The sequence below is a fragment of the Lycium ferocissimum genome, chromosome 5 (assembly GCF_029784015.1).
Source record: "Lycium ferocissimum isolate CSIRO_LF1 chromosome 5, AGI_CSIRO_Lferr_CH_V1, whole genome shotgun sequence".
Taxonomy (NCBI): Eukaryota; Viridiplantae; Streptophyta; class Magnoliopsida; order Solanales; family Solanaceae; genus Lycium; species Lycium ferocissimum.
The window spans coordinates 67,901,697-67,917,337 of record NC_081346.1 but is presented as its reverse complement, the minus strand read 5'-3'; the positions used below and the strand labels follow the sequence as shown (position 1 = coordinate 67,917,337).

The window sequence follows — 15,641 nt, the reverse complement described above, 5'->3', positions numbered from 1 at the left end:
TTTTTTGTTTGTGCTGTAAAACAGTGTAGATGATCCTTGATTTGTTGCAGTCTGCGAAACAACTTGTACTTTTCTTTTTTTGGTTTACCACCCGGTGTTGGGTACACGTTTTGGAGCCCCAATTAATCCAGATTTGCACCATGTAAGGCTCATTAAAGGGGGGAAGTACTCCCTATTAATCCATATTTCGATCCGCTCAAATTCAGCCCAATCTGTTGACACACCTAGTGGCTAGTAGCCATAGATTACTACCTATCAGCTATTGCCTATTAGTAAGAGCCAGTTCACCTGCATCACTTCCTTGTTAACTAGTACAAGTATGTGTAGAAGTAAACAGAGACACACAGAGATTAGCAAATCCATGAACTACATGGAAATTTGAGTGTGTCAAAAGATGAATTAATGGAGCTTTTTCTTAAACAACTTTTAACATTTATATATGTACCCCCACCAATCTTATAGTTGAGTATTTGGCGAGACAGGAATTCCTTCTCTAACATCATTTTCATGATTTAACATTTGTTACATTATGGGTGGGCAAAGGATTTGTGATTTCTATCATGCTATATGATTCATCAAAGTAAGCAATAGTGATTATGGCCATGTTTATTTTATTTGCTTACTAGAAAAGGAATAAATTTTCACTTGCTAATGATAGATAGGGCTATTAATTAGCTTTTTTTCTTTCTTACTTTTCTTTTCTTTTTGATAAAACCATTTTGTACGGGTGGGGGTTAAACAAAGCTCCTCCGTGTAAAGAATTCCATACTATCAGTACAATCTAACATGTTATAAAAAATTATTTACCATTTATAATAAATTATCAATAAATGTTTATTAAATAAAATCACCTATTAAATAACCAAATTGCGTAAATATTTTTTGACGCCGCCGGTGTATAGAACTCAAACTCTAAGAGAAATCACAGTACTAGAAAATTAAAGCAATTGACAAAAAAATATTGTTTCGGTTAGTTGCTGCTTTTTGTTATTTAAATAGAAGGTTTAGTTAACTAAAAAGGCAAACCGTTAGGAGATTTGCACAATTATTATTGAAGGGGTAAATTGTAACGACTGAATATCTAAGGTTTAATTAAACTTCATAATAGCTTACTTGGTATTTTGGGATTACAAAGACGGTATATAAATAATATTGCGCAGACTGTATGTATATTTTGTATTTGCTTGACATACTCCTATATTATTTTGGGATTTTCCTTCCTGTCAAGGCTGACATACTATTCTGGGAATTGTTTTAAACTTTAGCTAATTCTTCCCTTAACTTACAACTTAATACGAACTCAACATTCTTAAATGAATCAAGAGATTAGTAAACCAGCTGGCCCAAATTAAATCAATTCACTAAATACGGCACTGTTATGAATTGCAAAAAAAAATTGTCCGTTGCTTCAATAAAGATACTATAATAATATAATATTTTCAAAATAGCTTTAAGTTACTTTCCGTCTTGTCAAGTTACCAAACATAGTATACAAACACTTATTTCAATGAGTTTAGCTTACGTTTTATAGATTGTGTAAATATGTCCGGTCATTCAAAGGATATATATATATATGTGAGTCTTCTCCAAGTGCGAGATTTAAACATCTTATAAGTAAATTATTTCACCTGCTACAACATATAAAGATGATCTGATAGTATAAAAATATTTAAACTTATGGTGTATATTTAAGCTCTATACTTCAATTAGTTTAATTTCCAATGACCTTATTGTATAAACACAAAGGATGATGCCAATCATTTTGAAATGAGTTCATCTGAACTTAGTAATTTTGTTACGGAACACATACATGTGAGTTTAAGTTATACATAAACATCGTTAGTGCGAAAAAAAGTTACTTCAAGTCACCTAGATGATATCTATGGCTAGGTAAGCTCCTTAATTAAAATGTGGCATTTGTAATCTTGAAAATAAATTAGATTACTTAATTACAACAACAGGTAAAGATGACTTGATGTTATAATAATTCCTTATATATATAGTGTCGGTGTATATAACTTAGCTCTCTCTATATATATAAAAAATTACTTAAATTTCAACAAATGTTAAATATGAATCCGTAATTTAAATCTAAACTATGGAGAACAAGTAACAAGGAAATTCAAAATTCACAAGACAAGAACTCAATTTCTTTCTCTTTTTTCCTTCTCAAAAGAAGTTTCTGAAACTGTTTTCTGTTTACCACACTGCTAAGTTGCTTAGCCCAAGAGACCTTTGAAAATTATATGTAACACTCAACTATCAGAATGTCGGATTCCTTTCACTTTTAGAATGTGAAGGTGGGGTTCTCTGTCTATTTGCTCCTTAAATCATTTAACTGTTTTTTTCCCCTTTTTAATATTTTATTATCCAATATTGGTAGGTAAAGCCTACAATTTTAATTATTTATTTATATACTGCCATGCACAGGGTCCAGGATTGGGGTGGGGGTAGAGGAAGCACACTTGAGAATGTTTGTCTAAGGACCCTTTTCTTTAGTTTAATTGTTTAGCTTTATTACTTTTATTAGTATTATTTTATGTTAACTTACACTATGCTATGTAATATTATCCATGTAAATGATAAAATTTCACATTTGTTGTCCGGTAAGTTATAAGCTCGAGGTGTGAAAACATTCTCTTTCCATAAATGCAAAGGAAGGATTGGATATAGTTTAGATACTCATACTCCCTATTTCTGTTTTTGTACCGTAGCTAAGTATATTGAAGGAGGTTCAATTGAATCCATTCGTCGAAAGTCATATTGTACAAATAGAATAAAAGTACTCTTTGGTGTATATATATTGTTGAATTTCCTTCGTAGTATAAGTTTGCATTTATTGAATCTCGTTAAATTGCTGACTCCGCCACTATCCCATACCATACTTTCTAGAGAGCACTGTGTATCAGGGTAAGCCTTTAATTTATGATTTTCTTTATAACCGTGATGCTGCGTCAGTATGTGTATATCTCGACTAATTTCACTAGTTGTTCGCTATTTTCCATCAAAGACAAACACCAGATAATTCTATCTATGCACCCTAATGTTTTTGGCTCCGTTCATTACCATCAAACTACATTTAACGATATATTTTATATTAATTTGTATTTGATGTCCTTAATTTGCATCGGCAATTAGTCAATTGACTAATACAGTAAAGTTATATAGCACTAAGTGCCTAGCTATGGCTAGTTAACTGAGTACAAATTCATGTAAAATAATTGTAGAAGCTGGCTTAATTTGCTTAATCCCTATACTAATGTTAAAAAATAGCTAGAAAAGTGTATCTTATTTAACAATAAAGTGTTAGGCCACATTTAACTCTAACTCTATATATCTTGTTCCAAACATATTCCCCATAATATCACTACTTTATCATGCATGCAACACATGACACGTATGACAGCCACCACATTCTTCTGTTTATATAGGAGCGGAGCCTAAACTTATGAATTCGGCAGAACACAATAACAGTTGTTCATACTCTTAGAAAATTATTTAATGTGTATAAATAAATCATCTTGAATCTAATTATAAGCAAAAGTTATGATGGATTCAGAATCCATAAATTAAATTTTTTAGCTCCGTCTCTATATGTATATGCTATATTGCTTCTTCCAAAATAGTTTATTTTTGAAGGATCGATAACATTTTTGAAGAACCCAAGCAAACATAGTATATATGAGTACTAAGCAAAGTGGGGGTGTGGGGGTAGTGCAACACAAGCTTAATTTAATTTAATAAGAATCTTAAAGGTTAAGAAAGTAAACATATTACTACCCCTCTCGAACTACTAAAAAGTAAAAAAATACAAAAATGACACTTAAGAGTAAGAACAAATCAGGACCCTAAATAAATTGCTTGTTATGTATATATATGCTACTACCGTAAAGCCCTTCACTTTATTTGAGCTCCATTATTCTCAATATTCTCTCTTTGCCTTTATCTTTCTTGCTTTCCTTTGTTTCTCTCTCTTTAGCAAGAAGAGTATTCTTCTCTCCACCTCCAAATTGATGTGATTCTCCACTAACCAAAAACTTTACAAAAGAGAATTTTTAAAGATCATTCAAGAATTTAGCTATGAATTTTTCTTCAATTCCAGCTTATCTTGATCCAGCCAACTGGCAACAGGTATTGTATTTATTTTTTTTATAAATTTTTTTGCCTTCATTTTGATGCTTCCATATCCATGGCTTCTTTGCCAAAAAAGCAAAGAATTCAATAAAGATAATATTCCCCTCAACTTTTGTATTTATTTTAATATTCTTCCTTTCTTTTTCATCTTTAGATTTCTAGCATATACTAAGATATCTTAGTTTCTTCTTTTTCAGCAAGTTGGAGGTAGTATCTCAAATCATCATCATCAGCTTCAATCACCACCATCTCAAACTGCACCACCGCCGCCAGTGCTTCCACCTCCCCAACCCCCACAGCCTCATGGCGGCGGTGGTGCAGGTTCTATCAGGCCGGGCTCGATGGCTGATCGAGCCCGGATGGCCAACATACCTATGCCTGAGACAGCCCTAAAATGCCCTCGATGTGATTCATCAAACACCAAGTTTTGCTACTTCAACAATTACAGTCTTTCGCAACCTAGACACTTCTGCAAGGCTTGCAAAAGGTAATACTTCACAAATAAACTAGGTTCATCCCAAGTACATAAATTTACCTGTACATATAGTTCTTGTTTTACGAAATTAACGGGAGAATAAAAAAAAAGGGAGAAAAAAATATAATTAAGTATGATACATGTACTAGACCAGCTAAATGTTCAATTTTTTTTATTTTTTTTTTAATATTATAAATACCTAACTTATCCCTAAGTTGGGATTAATAAACAAGCATACATTCTTCCACTCGTTTTTAAGAGAAAATGATTGATTGAGAATACTCCTCCTCCTCAGGTACTGGACTAGAGGCGGTGCTCTAAGAAATGTTCCTGTGGGTGGTGGTTGCCGGAGGAACAAAAGAAGCAGCAGCAACAGCAAGAGCGGCAACAACAATAACAATAATTCAAAATCTCCGGCTTCTAGCACTAGTACTGATGGTCGTCAAGCTACTAATAATTCAGGTTCTACAAGCACAATTTCATCACATAGCAACAGTTTTTCTGGCCCAGCATCAGCAGCAAGTTTATTAGGTCTTATGACCCCTCAAATTCCGCCTCTACGCTTCATGTCGCCTTTAGGCCAATTTAGCTCTGATCATCATCAGCACCACAATTTTACTCCGAGTAATCACATGAACCTGAATTTTTCTACAAGTTGTGGTAACGTATTAGGCGGTACCACTGAAGGCATGATGATTAATAATAACAACAATTTGCTCGGAGCTGGAGCTGGTGGTGTTGCTTCGCTTTTATCAAGTGGAAACATTGAACACTGGCGAATGCAACAACAAATGGCACAACAATTCCCTAATTTCTTAGGCGGATTTGATCCGTCTAATTCGCCTTCTTCGGGTGTTAACAATTATCCGTTTCAAGGTGGTGTTCACGAAGCGGTACAATTCCTTGCTGGTGAGGGTACGAGTCAAATTAGCAGGCCAAAAATCTCGACCTCAATGCTAAATCAGATGGCTTCAGTGAAGATGGAAGACAACAATAACAATAATAATGAAGATCAATCAGCTTTGTCAAGGCAATTGTTGGGGATTCAAGGAAACAATGAAAATTGGAATACTGCTAGTGCTTGGAGTGATCTTTCTGCTAGTTTTAGTTCTTCTTCCACTAGTAACGCCTTATAATATAGAGTCGGCGTAAAATGTTGTTCACTGGCAAAGCTGATACTATCTGCTTTATTACTGAGCGGTCATTCAGAGGTTTTAGCTGGTAATCTGAATTATCTCACTAGTCGATATATTTTATGAGCGAAAGCTTCTAGTGAGGATGGAAGCCGGACATGGGGTACAAAAAATCAATCATCTGAAAACCCTAGATGTGGTAGTCTTTGTTAAAGTGTTTTCTTTAGATTTATTAATAGTTTGCTATGGTAATGCATGTGTTAGAACATGTTTGGAGGTTGAGTGTACTTTTTCTTAATTAGTTCTTTGTAGTAGCTTTTGTGTAGACATGAAGGTCTAATTTTCAAAGTAATTGTCTTTAGGTGTTGGGATGTAAAGGTGATCATATGGCTAACAATATTTCTAATGATATATCATCTTCATGTTTGAAATTTGACGGAATTTGTGTATTTGGATTTCTTCTTCCTTCTCTCATTACTACAATCTCTTCATGAATTTATTATTTCTTGGCATGATATCATGAAGCTCTTGAGGATTTCACTGTTTTTGACATTGATAAAATGATTACAAATGAATTTTAATACTGATCCATGGTCTGAAGCAATGTTACGTTGTCCAAATATTTATAAGATTAACAAAATTCACTTAGTAATTGCATTTGAAACTTAAGAATTGGATGTGCATGTACTAGTAGTTATAAACTTTCCCACTTTAGTTTTATTCAAGCTACAACTTAAAATCTCAATACCTGTGTGAATTTACATGTTGTAGAAAATTATCTATCTGTCTTATTTTTTAGGTTATTGATTCCAGAATTTGATAGTGTAAATTTCTTTCTAAACATGTTGATGAGGGTATATTCTTTTACATTAAACAGTGTGTGGTTAATCAAGTACTTCTTGTTTAGTTTTTGTTGGTAGAGACTTACTCGCATTGGGTGTTTTTAGACTAAATCAATTCAATTTATCATAATTAAGTGATTTGATGAAATTAAATTATACAGCAATTAACCATAGTTAAGTGATAGAAGTGTATGTACATTTCATGTGTTTATTAGTTTAATGTAAACATTCGATATGAGTAAATTTTTATGGTGTTTGTTGCACCTTCAAAATGATGGGTTCTAAGGAACTGTATATTCTTTCAATGTCCATATTTTTACAGGTTTATAGGACAGTATATAGTACTATGCCAATACGCGTCGTTGTGTAAGCTTTGGCCACTTCATGATGATGATTATTCTTAAATATTATTCTGTTTGATTGGTGCATGCTAGTCACTTCATGTTATTCTGGGATTTCAATATTTATATATTATGCTTTATAATGGATGAAAGATGTGAGCTGAAATGGAAAGGGAAAAAAAGAATTCTAAGAAGCTACTTTCTACAGATTCAGTTGCTTCCAGCTACACTAGAGAATTGATAGAGCATTAGTGTTTTTGTAGTTTTTTATTTTATTTTATTTTATTTTATAAAATTGCTCCAGATCTCATCCACGTGCCTCATTTTGCAAAGAAAAATATCGAAAATATACTTACCTATTTTGGTGTGGCATCTAGGAACTAAAATCTGGGATATTCATTTAAGATTAGAACTTCTTTATTAAGCAAAATCACGGATTGGCTGGCTTTATGTAAAGAATATGTTCATTTTTTAGAGTGCAGGCTATATGAAATTGTAAAGAAAAATGAAGAACTCGACCTTATTAATAAACATTGAGAATGAAATCAAACTCCAAGAACAATATCAGTAATCTGTTATTAGAAAGAAATTACTATATATATTGTTGCTTTTGAAAGTTATTACTAATATTAGTATATGCAAGTTCAATCAAAATAGAATAATATTAGGTTGGTAAAAAATTAGAGGCAAATTCATTATTTGAAGTTTATGAATTCTTACCACGATTTTAAGTTAATATGCAATAATAATTATAAGAAAATTAATGAATTTTTTGATACATATACAAAATTTGAACAAAAGCTACCTGCGTCGCGTGAACCCATAATTGCTAAACTAGGTCCGTCCCTAAAGACGATCCGACCTGGACATGTCCATGTGTAGATTTTCTTGAAGACGAATGCGTGCATATCTTATAATATTTTTTTTGTAATCCTACTTGAGTAAAACTTTTTGACCCGTTTTAAGTTATATTTGTTGAGAATATAACTTAAAAGTATGTTCTTTCTAACCATTTAAGCTTTTAAATAAAATGACTACACACACCTTCAATGCTATCAATATCACACACTTGAACTAATGTGCAAACTTTTATTAGATCTATTTTCACTTGTAATTTTGTAACGTAAAGCTGTAGGTTCTTGTACCGGAACAAAGATCCAAATATATTCTTTATCAAATTATAGGGATCAACCTAGAATATGGTAATATTATGTCCCCAAGAAACTTATATTTGTGCTTCCAATGTATGGCTCGATCATTTGCTATAATTCCGGTAATGATAACTGAAAATATTAGCCTAGTCAAATGTAAAGAGTAAAAAGCAACAGAAGATTCTTCGGACATGAGTAATGATTCCATAATAACAATAAATTCTGACAAAATGGGCAAAAAAGCAATGATGAGAAAATGAGTCAAAGAGGGTAAGACAAACAGTGGGACAACAAGCTTCTTAAAAGACTCGAATTCGAAAATATGCCCACTCAATTTCACGCAATTCTCTTCCCAAACTCCCAGGTTCTGTTATTACCAGTATATATATGATTTATTAATTTCTTCTTTATTTTATTTTATTTTATTTTATTTTATTTATGTGCCTTAATTTAATTGGACATGAATTTTTTTTTAAACTGAAAAATACTTTTGAATCTTATTATCTTCAAAATATTCTTGAATTTCCTTAAAGATGCTACATAGAATGTTGGAGCTAAGTATAAAAAGGTATTACAATCAAACCTCTATATAATGACGTCATTTATTTCGATATATTTTAATTGGTATCTCAAAATTTTGTTATGAAAGATGATTGTTATAGAGAGATCTGACAAAGATATTTTTTGTAGATTGATTAAAAAGAAAAAAAAATTCACAAATCAGAACGGACGGCGTATACTGTTTAATTTCTATATTTGTTTACTATATATTCTGGTCGAAGACTTCTTGAATTCTGTTCCCCATTTGCCCCCAAGAATCACGCAGAAATTTGAAATAAAGATGAGTGAGATCATCAGAGAGCAGTCAAAGAGGACAAAAGACTGGAACAAACGTGACAACTAACGTTGAAGTATGCAAACTTATGTTTCTTGTTCTGATTTGGTCGCACGAAATTCTAGGAAGAATATAACAGTACTAACTGTTCTTCGTACTTCATTAGATCTTTCAATTCTTGATTTTCACGAACTGGTCTAGCTTGTATTATTTCGTGCTTCTGACAAAGAAAAATATGATTCAGAGAAACCGTATCTTACCACCTAATAGAAAAATTAAAAGAAGTAATCTATACATGCAGATTCCTTTTAATTTTTAATTAACCAGCTTTTTGTCATAATTTGAGTGAAATAACAAAAAAAGACTAAAACATCCCATGTTTGTTGGCAGTATTTTGTAAGCTAATTTTAGCATGTGACCATATTGCTTTCCAGTGTTTTTTGGTTGATGTTTCTGGTTACTACATAACGTCCCTAGCTCTCCTTTTCTTGGGAATGTTCTCTTACTTTAATTTGATGCTTTAGCCAATTTCTTCTTTCTTTTGACTGGATTTGAGACATTGGTGGCCACTGACCAGGCCACTTGTTAAGTTGAAGTAATATTTGCTCTCATGAGGTCCATTTAGTTCTTGATTTAACCTATAAACTGAATTAATTATCACCCCACCATTCCAATTTATGTGATATAATTTGTATTGACACCAAGTTTAGAAAAGAAATTTAAACTTCGGAAACTTATGATTTTAGACATGTCATAACATTTATATGATTATCTTTATAACTTTTGAAACTTGGTCCTTAAACATGCCATAACACTGTTCCGGTTATAAAAGCTTTTCTTTTCATCTATAAAAGCTTCTTGTTGAGGGAAAATGTAAAGTGAATTATTTCTAAATTTAGTAGCGTGTAATTCTTTTGGGAACGAATTGAAAAGGAAAGTGTCATGTAATTAACTGAAAGTGACAGAGTAATTTTTATTTTACCTGTGTCATTAATCTATTGTAGAATATATGGGTTGTCTATCTTATTTTTGAGATACCTAGTTTCGCTTATTATGAGCAATTATATATAGTAATAGTAATATAATTATTTAAGGTGAGTTGATACTTCATAAAATTCTTTTGCACAGTGCAGAGGTTGAGCGCATTAGTTATTACTTACAAGAAATCTCTCCTGGGAACGCCAAACAATTTTTCTTAGACTAGTTTATTGATTCAGGAATTGGGTATGATGAGGTATTCCTTTGATGATACATATATATTGTATATGTTTTTTCTCCTTGTAAATGAAAAAAGTATGTTTTATTACGGTTGTGATCCCCCTACTCATTTTATACAAAAATCGCACATCAAATTAGATACTCTCTTAGTCTTATTTTATGTGAAACAAAATTTATATTTAGAAATCACATAAAAGATGCTAATATAGGTCATAATAATTAACAATTTAATATATTTAAAAGACCTATAAAAAATCTAAGTCAAAGAAAAATTCTTTTGACTATTTAAATAGTTGTATATTGTCTCGCATAAAGTGTGACAGAGGAAGTTATTCCAATTATAACGTGTTTAAGTGTTGTCATCTCATAAAGAATATATTTTTATATAATTTAATTACCTAATAATGCCTTCAACATAGCGAAACAAAATAAAGCATTCTAGTTTTAAAGGAGAGAATTGAATAATCACAAGGTCAAAATTGAAATACAATTGTCCTAGGGAACCTTTCTTAGTCATTGTTAACCAGCTTAAAAGAAAAATAAAGAAGTCACAAACTGGAAATTTAAAAATAAACAAGAGAGAGGTGATTTCTGTTACACTTGCAATAAAATGTTGTAATCATAATTCTGCAAGCACTGTACTGTTTGCAGTGTTCTCTTAAAAAGTGTAATCGTCAGGGAGAAGCTAGGAATCTTATGTTATTCGACTTTTTGTTAGGACCAAGGTAAAGAGTACGGCGGCTCACCAACACATTAACATTTCATAAAGCAACTCTGTAGGTCCGATTAATTATGATTTACACGCGAGACCTTTTATTAAGGATGATAGAATGATTACGAATTTATCACAACATTTAGTGATAATAGGTGTCGTTTTAAATGTACATATGAGTTTAATTTTTGCATAGACAAAGCTACAATTGCTTTATACTATCAGGTTATATCTATAACAATATGTAATTGCTCAAAGAATTAAGTATAATTTAGTTACTTGAAAAATAGAATGAATAATATGATAAACATATACATAGTTAAAATATACTTCAAGTGTGAGAATCTTTAGACATTATTTTATTTGTGTATATAAGTCCAATATATACAAATGTAATTATAGTTACTTTGTTGATTACACACAAAAGGAAAAAAATCATGTCTTGTGCGAGGATAGTCTTAATGCTGACCAGACACACCATAAGAAATCTTGATTTATTAGTCGGTCGGTTGTAGTTTTTATCAATTTATGTCTTTCCTTCTACTCCCTCCATTCATGATAATTTAATGAGCAGTGGTTATAGTAAATAATAAAGGTAAATTAGAAATTAAGTGTTAAATTCTATCTTGATTTTTTAAACTGGACAAGTAAAAGTGATCTCTATTTTTAGTATAGAGGACAAGTAAAAATTGACGGAGGGAGTATAATTTTAAGCATTAGTCAACAATTAAGTAGAGGAATCAGTGGGAGGAATGTAGTAATGATTCCATAATTACCATATTGGAAGTATGGTAATATTAAGTCAATAATCTTAAAAGTAATCTTTCTTTAATAATTTAAGAATTTAGATATGATGATCACACTATTCCAATATGGTATCAAAATAGGTAGATATCCTAGGTTTAAGTTTCACCGCCCTTATTATAAGAAATAAAAAGATGTTTATGTGCTTGATCTATAAAAAATAAATAAGCCCGCACATGACAGGACATGTTGAGATATAATATAATATAATAATTAAAATTTACTCTTTCTGATAGCTTAAATTTTTAGAAGAGATTGTGACATATCTTCAACACATAACGATAAACTTTTCTTACTAAGTCGTTCTATAAATGTTGTTCATTATTCTAGTTCACATTCTATTTAGTACTTACCACAGAGAAGTTATATCAGATCCGTTTTCCTCTAAAAAATGAATTTATCTTATAGTACTCCCAATCGTTCTATATATAAATGTTGCTCATGTTTAATTGCTTTTGATCTATCGTTTAAGGTATTACAGATTTATAGTCATAATATGGGTAAATTTGTGTCACAAAATGATAATTGATGCTTCCATAATTGAAGGAGAATAATCATGTTTCTATAATCAGACCGCCAGACACACAAGGTAAACATGCATACATTGTTGTCACGTATATTATTATGGTTTGCTTCCATCAGGCTTATGCACTAATTGATCCAGGATTCACATATGCTTATGTAACACCTTAATTACTTTGCATCAAGGATGTTTGTTATACATTCTTTCGTTTTCTTTTAGTTGAAATGGATCAACTCGTTGACGCGATTAATTTAAAATTCACGTAGAGTAGACTCATTAAGAGGAATAAAACGTTTTCTCTCTATTCGCCGGCTTCGGCTAGAGCTTTTTGATTAAAAGTGAAGAAATTCTAACTGTTCCACCTCACGGTAATAATGCATTTTAAAGCTGTGGCAATATGAGATTAGAAAATTTGTACCACACCAGGATAAATCTTATCTTATCCATCATCTTAAAATTGGATGCCCTTTAATTATCTCTTTTACTCCTGCGTGGGCTGGGCCCCTACGAAAGTCTATAAAAGACACCATTCGAAAAGAACGGACGTTACGTAGCATCCTATGTAACATCTTTTATATCTTCGAAAGACAGCCTTGACCACAACAGCACTTTTACCATTTTACAGAAATGGCCATTTTTTAAATTCTCTCTGGATTTTTTACCTTTACAAGTAAATGACAGAAATGACCTCTTATATTTGGTAGTAGATTTAAAATAATCCCTTAAGTATCACCTGAGCAGTTTTAGTCCTTTAAATTTGTCAAAAGTGAGCACTTTTGGTCTTTGTAAGATATTTACCAACTCTTATTGTTAAACATAATTACCGGATATATTTTGTCATTTTCTTTTAATAAGACCACAATTTTTAAAAGTATCTATTTTTATTTCTTAAGATCTTCGTTCAATTAAATAGGTTCACATAAATTAAAATGAAACGGGACAAGTATGGCAAGAGCCAAGGCCAAGGTGTCATTTTTATAAATTTGATATGATAGTGATGTTCCATAAGCCTACTGTATTATCTAGTGATGAAGAAGACCCACCTTCATAAAGTGGTTGAAAGGTTCTATCTAATTCGCGTGGGGCAAAAATTCATCTTCTTCTCACTTGAACTTTAGAAAATCTGCATTAATACCCAAATTGAAGAAAAATGAATCTATAGCTACAAAAACAATTGTTATTTCAGAGGTAAAATCTAATAAAAATGAAATAAAATATACAATGTATAACATGCATACAATACAAATAAACATATACTAAATAGGGCAATTATTTCTGCCTCAGCAATGTCGAGAGTCGTAGCTAGTGCAGACTCCACAAGATCTAGATATTATCAGTTTAAATATCAGATATTTCTTAATTATAATCATAGTTATAATTATATAACCCATAAATCTATTTACAAATATGTTGCATTGAAACGTGGCCTTGTGCACTAGTGCCTTGTCGCATTCTCAATTATTATAATTTACATGTTGTGTCTATGTCTGGAAAATAATAATATAATAAATGTACAAAATTAAATTCAATAAGTTGTGTGGTCAATCCATTACACTTGTAATGCTTTATGATTAACAATTAGTGGTTACGTCCGTTTGACCTGTTATAATCAAAGTAGAGTTGAACGATGCATGATTTGCATGGAATGGAATGGATGCTTACGTAAAAGAGCACTTTAGTATTTTCTTCATGTTAATAATTATTCACAAAGTTGTTTGTCTTATTAAACCACTATGATTCCTTATCTGTTTCCCATGCACACGTTGGGAGATAATGTCTTTTGAATTTTTATTAAGGAAATTTAATATATAAAGAAAATAAACTTGTTGAAGAAGAGAGTGTGTGTGTGCGCGTGTATATATAATTAACCTTCTTTATAGTGTAACTTTCAATGAAATCTCTCTTGGACAAGAATAGTTTCGCCTTGTTTCAAGTACCGAAGAAAATATTTAGGTGGGCAAAGGATATTTAAACGTCCTTTTCTTTTCTTGAAGGTTCTCTTTTTCTAAAACCTTCTTTTGGAAGTACTATAGTTTACATGTTTTAGAGATATTTCTAGGGGATAATATGTTGTTTCTCATATTCACCCTATTACTTCTTTGATTTCAAAGACGAATTCAGAATACAAATCAAGACTTATTATACTAATTTTAAAATTATGGTTTACATCTACATTTGTTATGTTTTGTTGGGTATTCTGTAGAAACTATATAATCTTGACTTGTTCCATTCATTCACCAAGAGAGAATATATATAGGATACAATAATCTTGAACCCTAGGATCTCTCCAGATCCTAGTGAAACAAGGAAACTAAGATCCTAGTGAAACAAGGAAACTAACTAATATATGGTAAGTATCTCCCTACAAATATGCTACCAAATAATATCAAACAATACAAAGATATTATACCACAATACCCCCCCCCCCTACAAGTTGGAGCATGGGAATAAAAAATGCCCAACTTGGAAAGCAAGAAGTCAAACTGAGTTTTGCCGAGAGCTTTGGTAAAAATGTACGCAATTGTGAAGATGTTGACACGTGTGACGGAGAAATCAAACCTTCATTAATTGCATCATGAACAAAGTGACAGCCACCCCAACGTGCTTTGTTCGTTCATGGAAAACCGATTTTTTGCAATGTGCAAAAGCCGGACTCGACTATCACAAAACAATTTGATCGCCTTGGGATGTTGTATACCTAAACTCAACAACGGACCTCTCGACCACTTCAACTCACAAAGACTGCAGCCATGGACCTATATTCGGCCGCGCCGCAGAAGATCTAGAAACGTGATAAGCAATGCTTTGTCTTCCAAGAGACGGAGATTGACCTAGAAATACTAGCCAACCTGTCAACGAACGACAAGTAAGCGGACAAGCCGCCCAATCAGAATCACACCATCACTGCAAAGTCAACTCACTGTCGGCACGTAACAAAATTCCCTGTCCTGGTGTGCCTTTCAAATAACGGACCACTCGTAAGGCCGCTTCCCAATGTTCAATCCAGGGTTCTTGCATGAATTGAGACAAAATATGAACGGATATGCCGTCCCGCCGAGTGACCCCAACAAATCAAACGCCCGACTAATCTACGGTAGACCTCCGATCCGACAACAAATCTCCATTTGCAAGACCAAGTTTATGATTTTGCTCGATAGGGAACCCACTACGGCTTTGCACTTAACAATCCTTTTCTTCGGAGATAATATCGATATACTTGCGTTGACACAAAAACAACCACGACGAACTACGAGCTACTTCATACCCAAAATATTTGAGAGACCCAAGGTCTTTCATTTTGAAACAATCACTCAAATAGGCTTTGAAAGTTGCAAGTGCAACGGAATCATTCCCAGAAATAATAAGATTGATACGCTCAAATTACACCCATTAATGGTATAACGCGGACGTTGTTAAATATAGTAACCCAACAAGGTTGGGGTCGAATCCAGAACAATATGTAGGCAATTTAA

The 15,641-nt window shown here is 32.2% G+C and overlaps 1 protein-coding gene across 1 annotated transcript; it reads left to right on the top strand.

The window, feature by feature from the left end:
* The first annotated feature begins 3,900 nt into the window (after window positions 1-3,900).
* Window positions 3,901-6,183, top strand: LOC132057158 (dof zinc finger protein DOF2.4-like). Its single transcript, XM_059449622.1, has 3 exons — window positions 3,901-4,131; window positions 4,332-4,621; window positions 4,905-6,183. Exons 1-3 carry the CDS (start codon window positions 4,081-4,083, stop codon window positions 5,743-5,745), a joined length of 1,182 nt encoding a protein of 393 aa, XP_059305605.1. The 5' UTR covers window positions 3,901-4,080; the 3' UTR covers window positions 5,746-6,183.
* The last annotated feature ends 9,458 nt before the right edge of the window (window positions 6,184-15,641 follow it).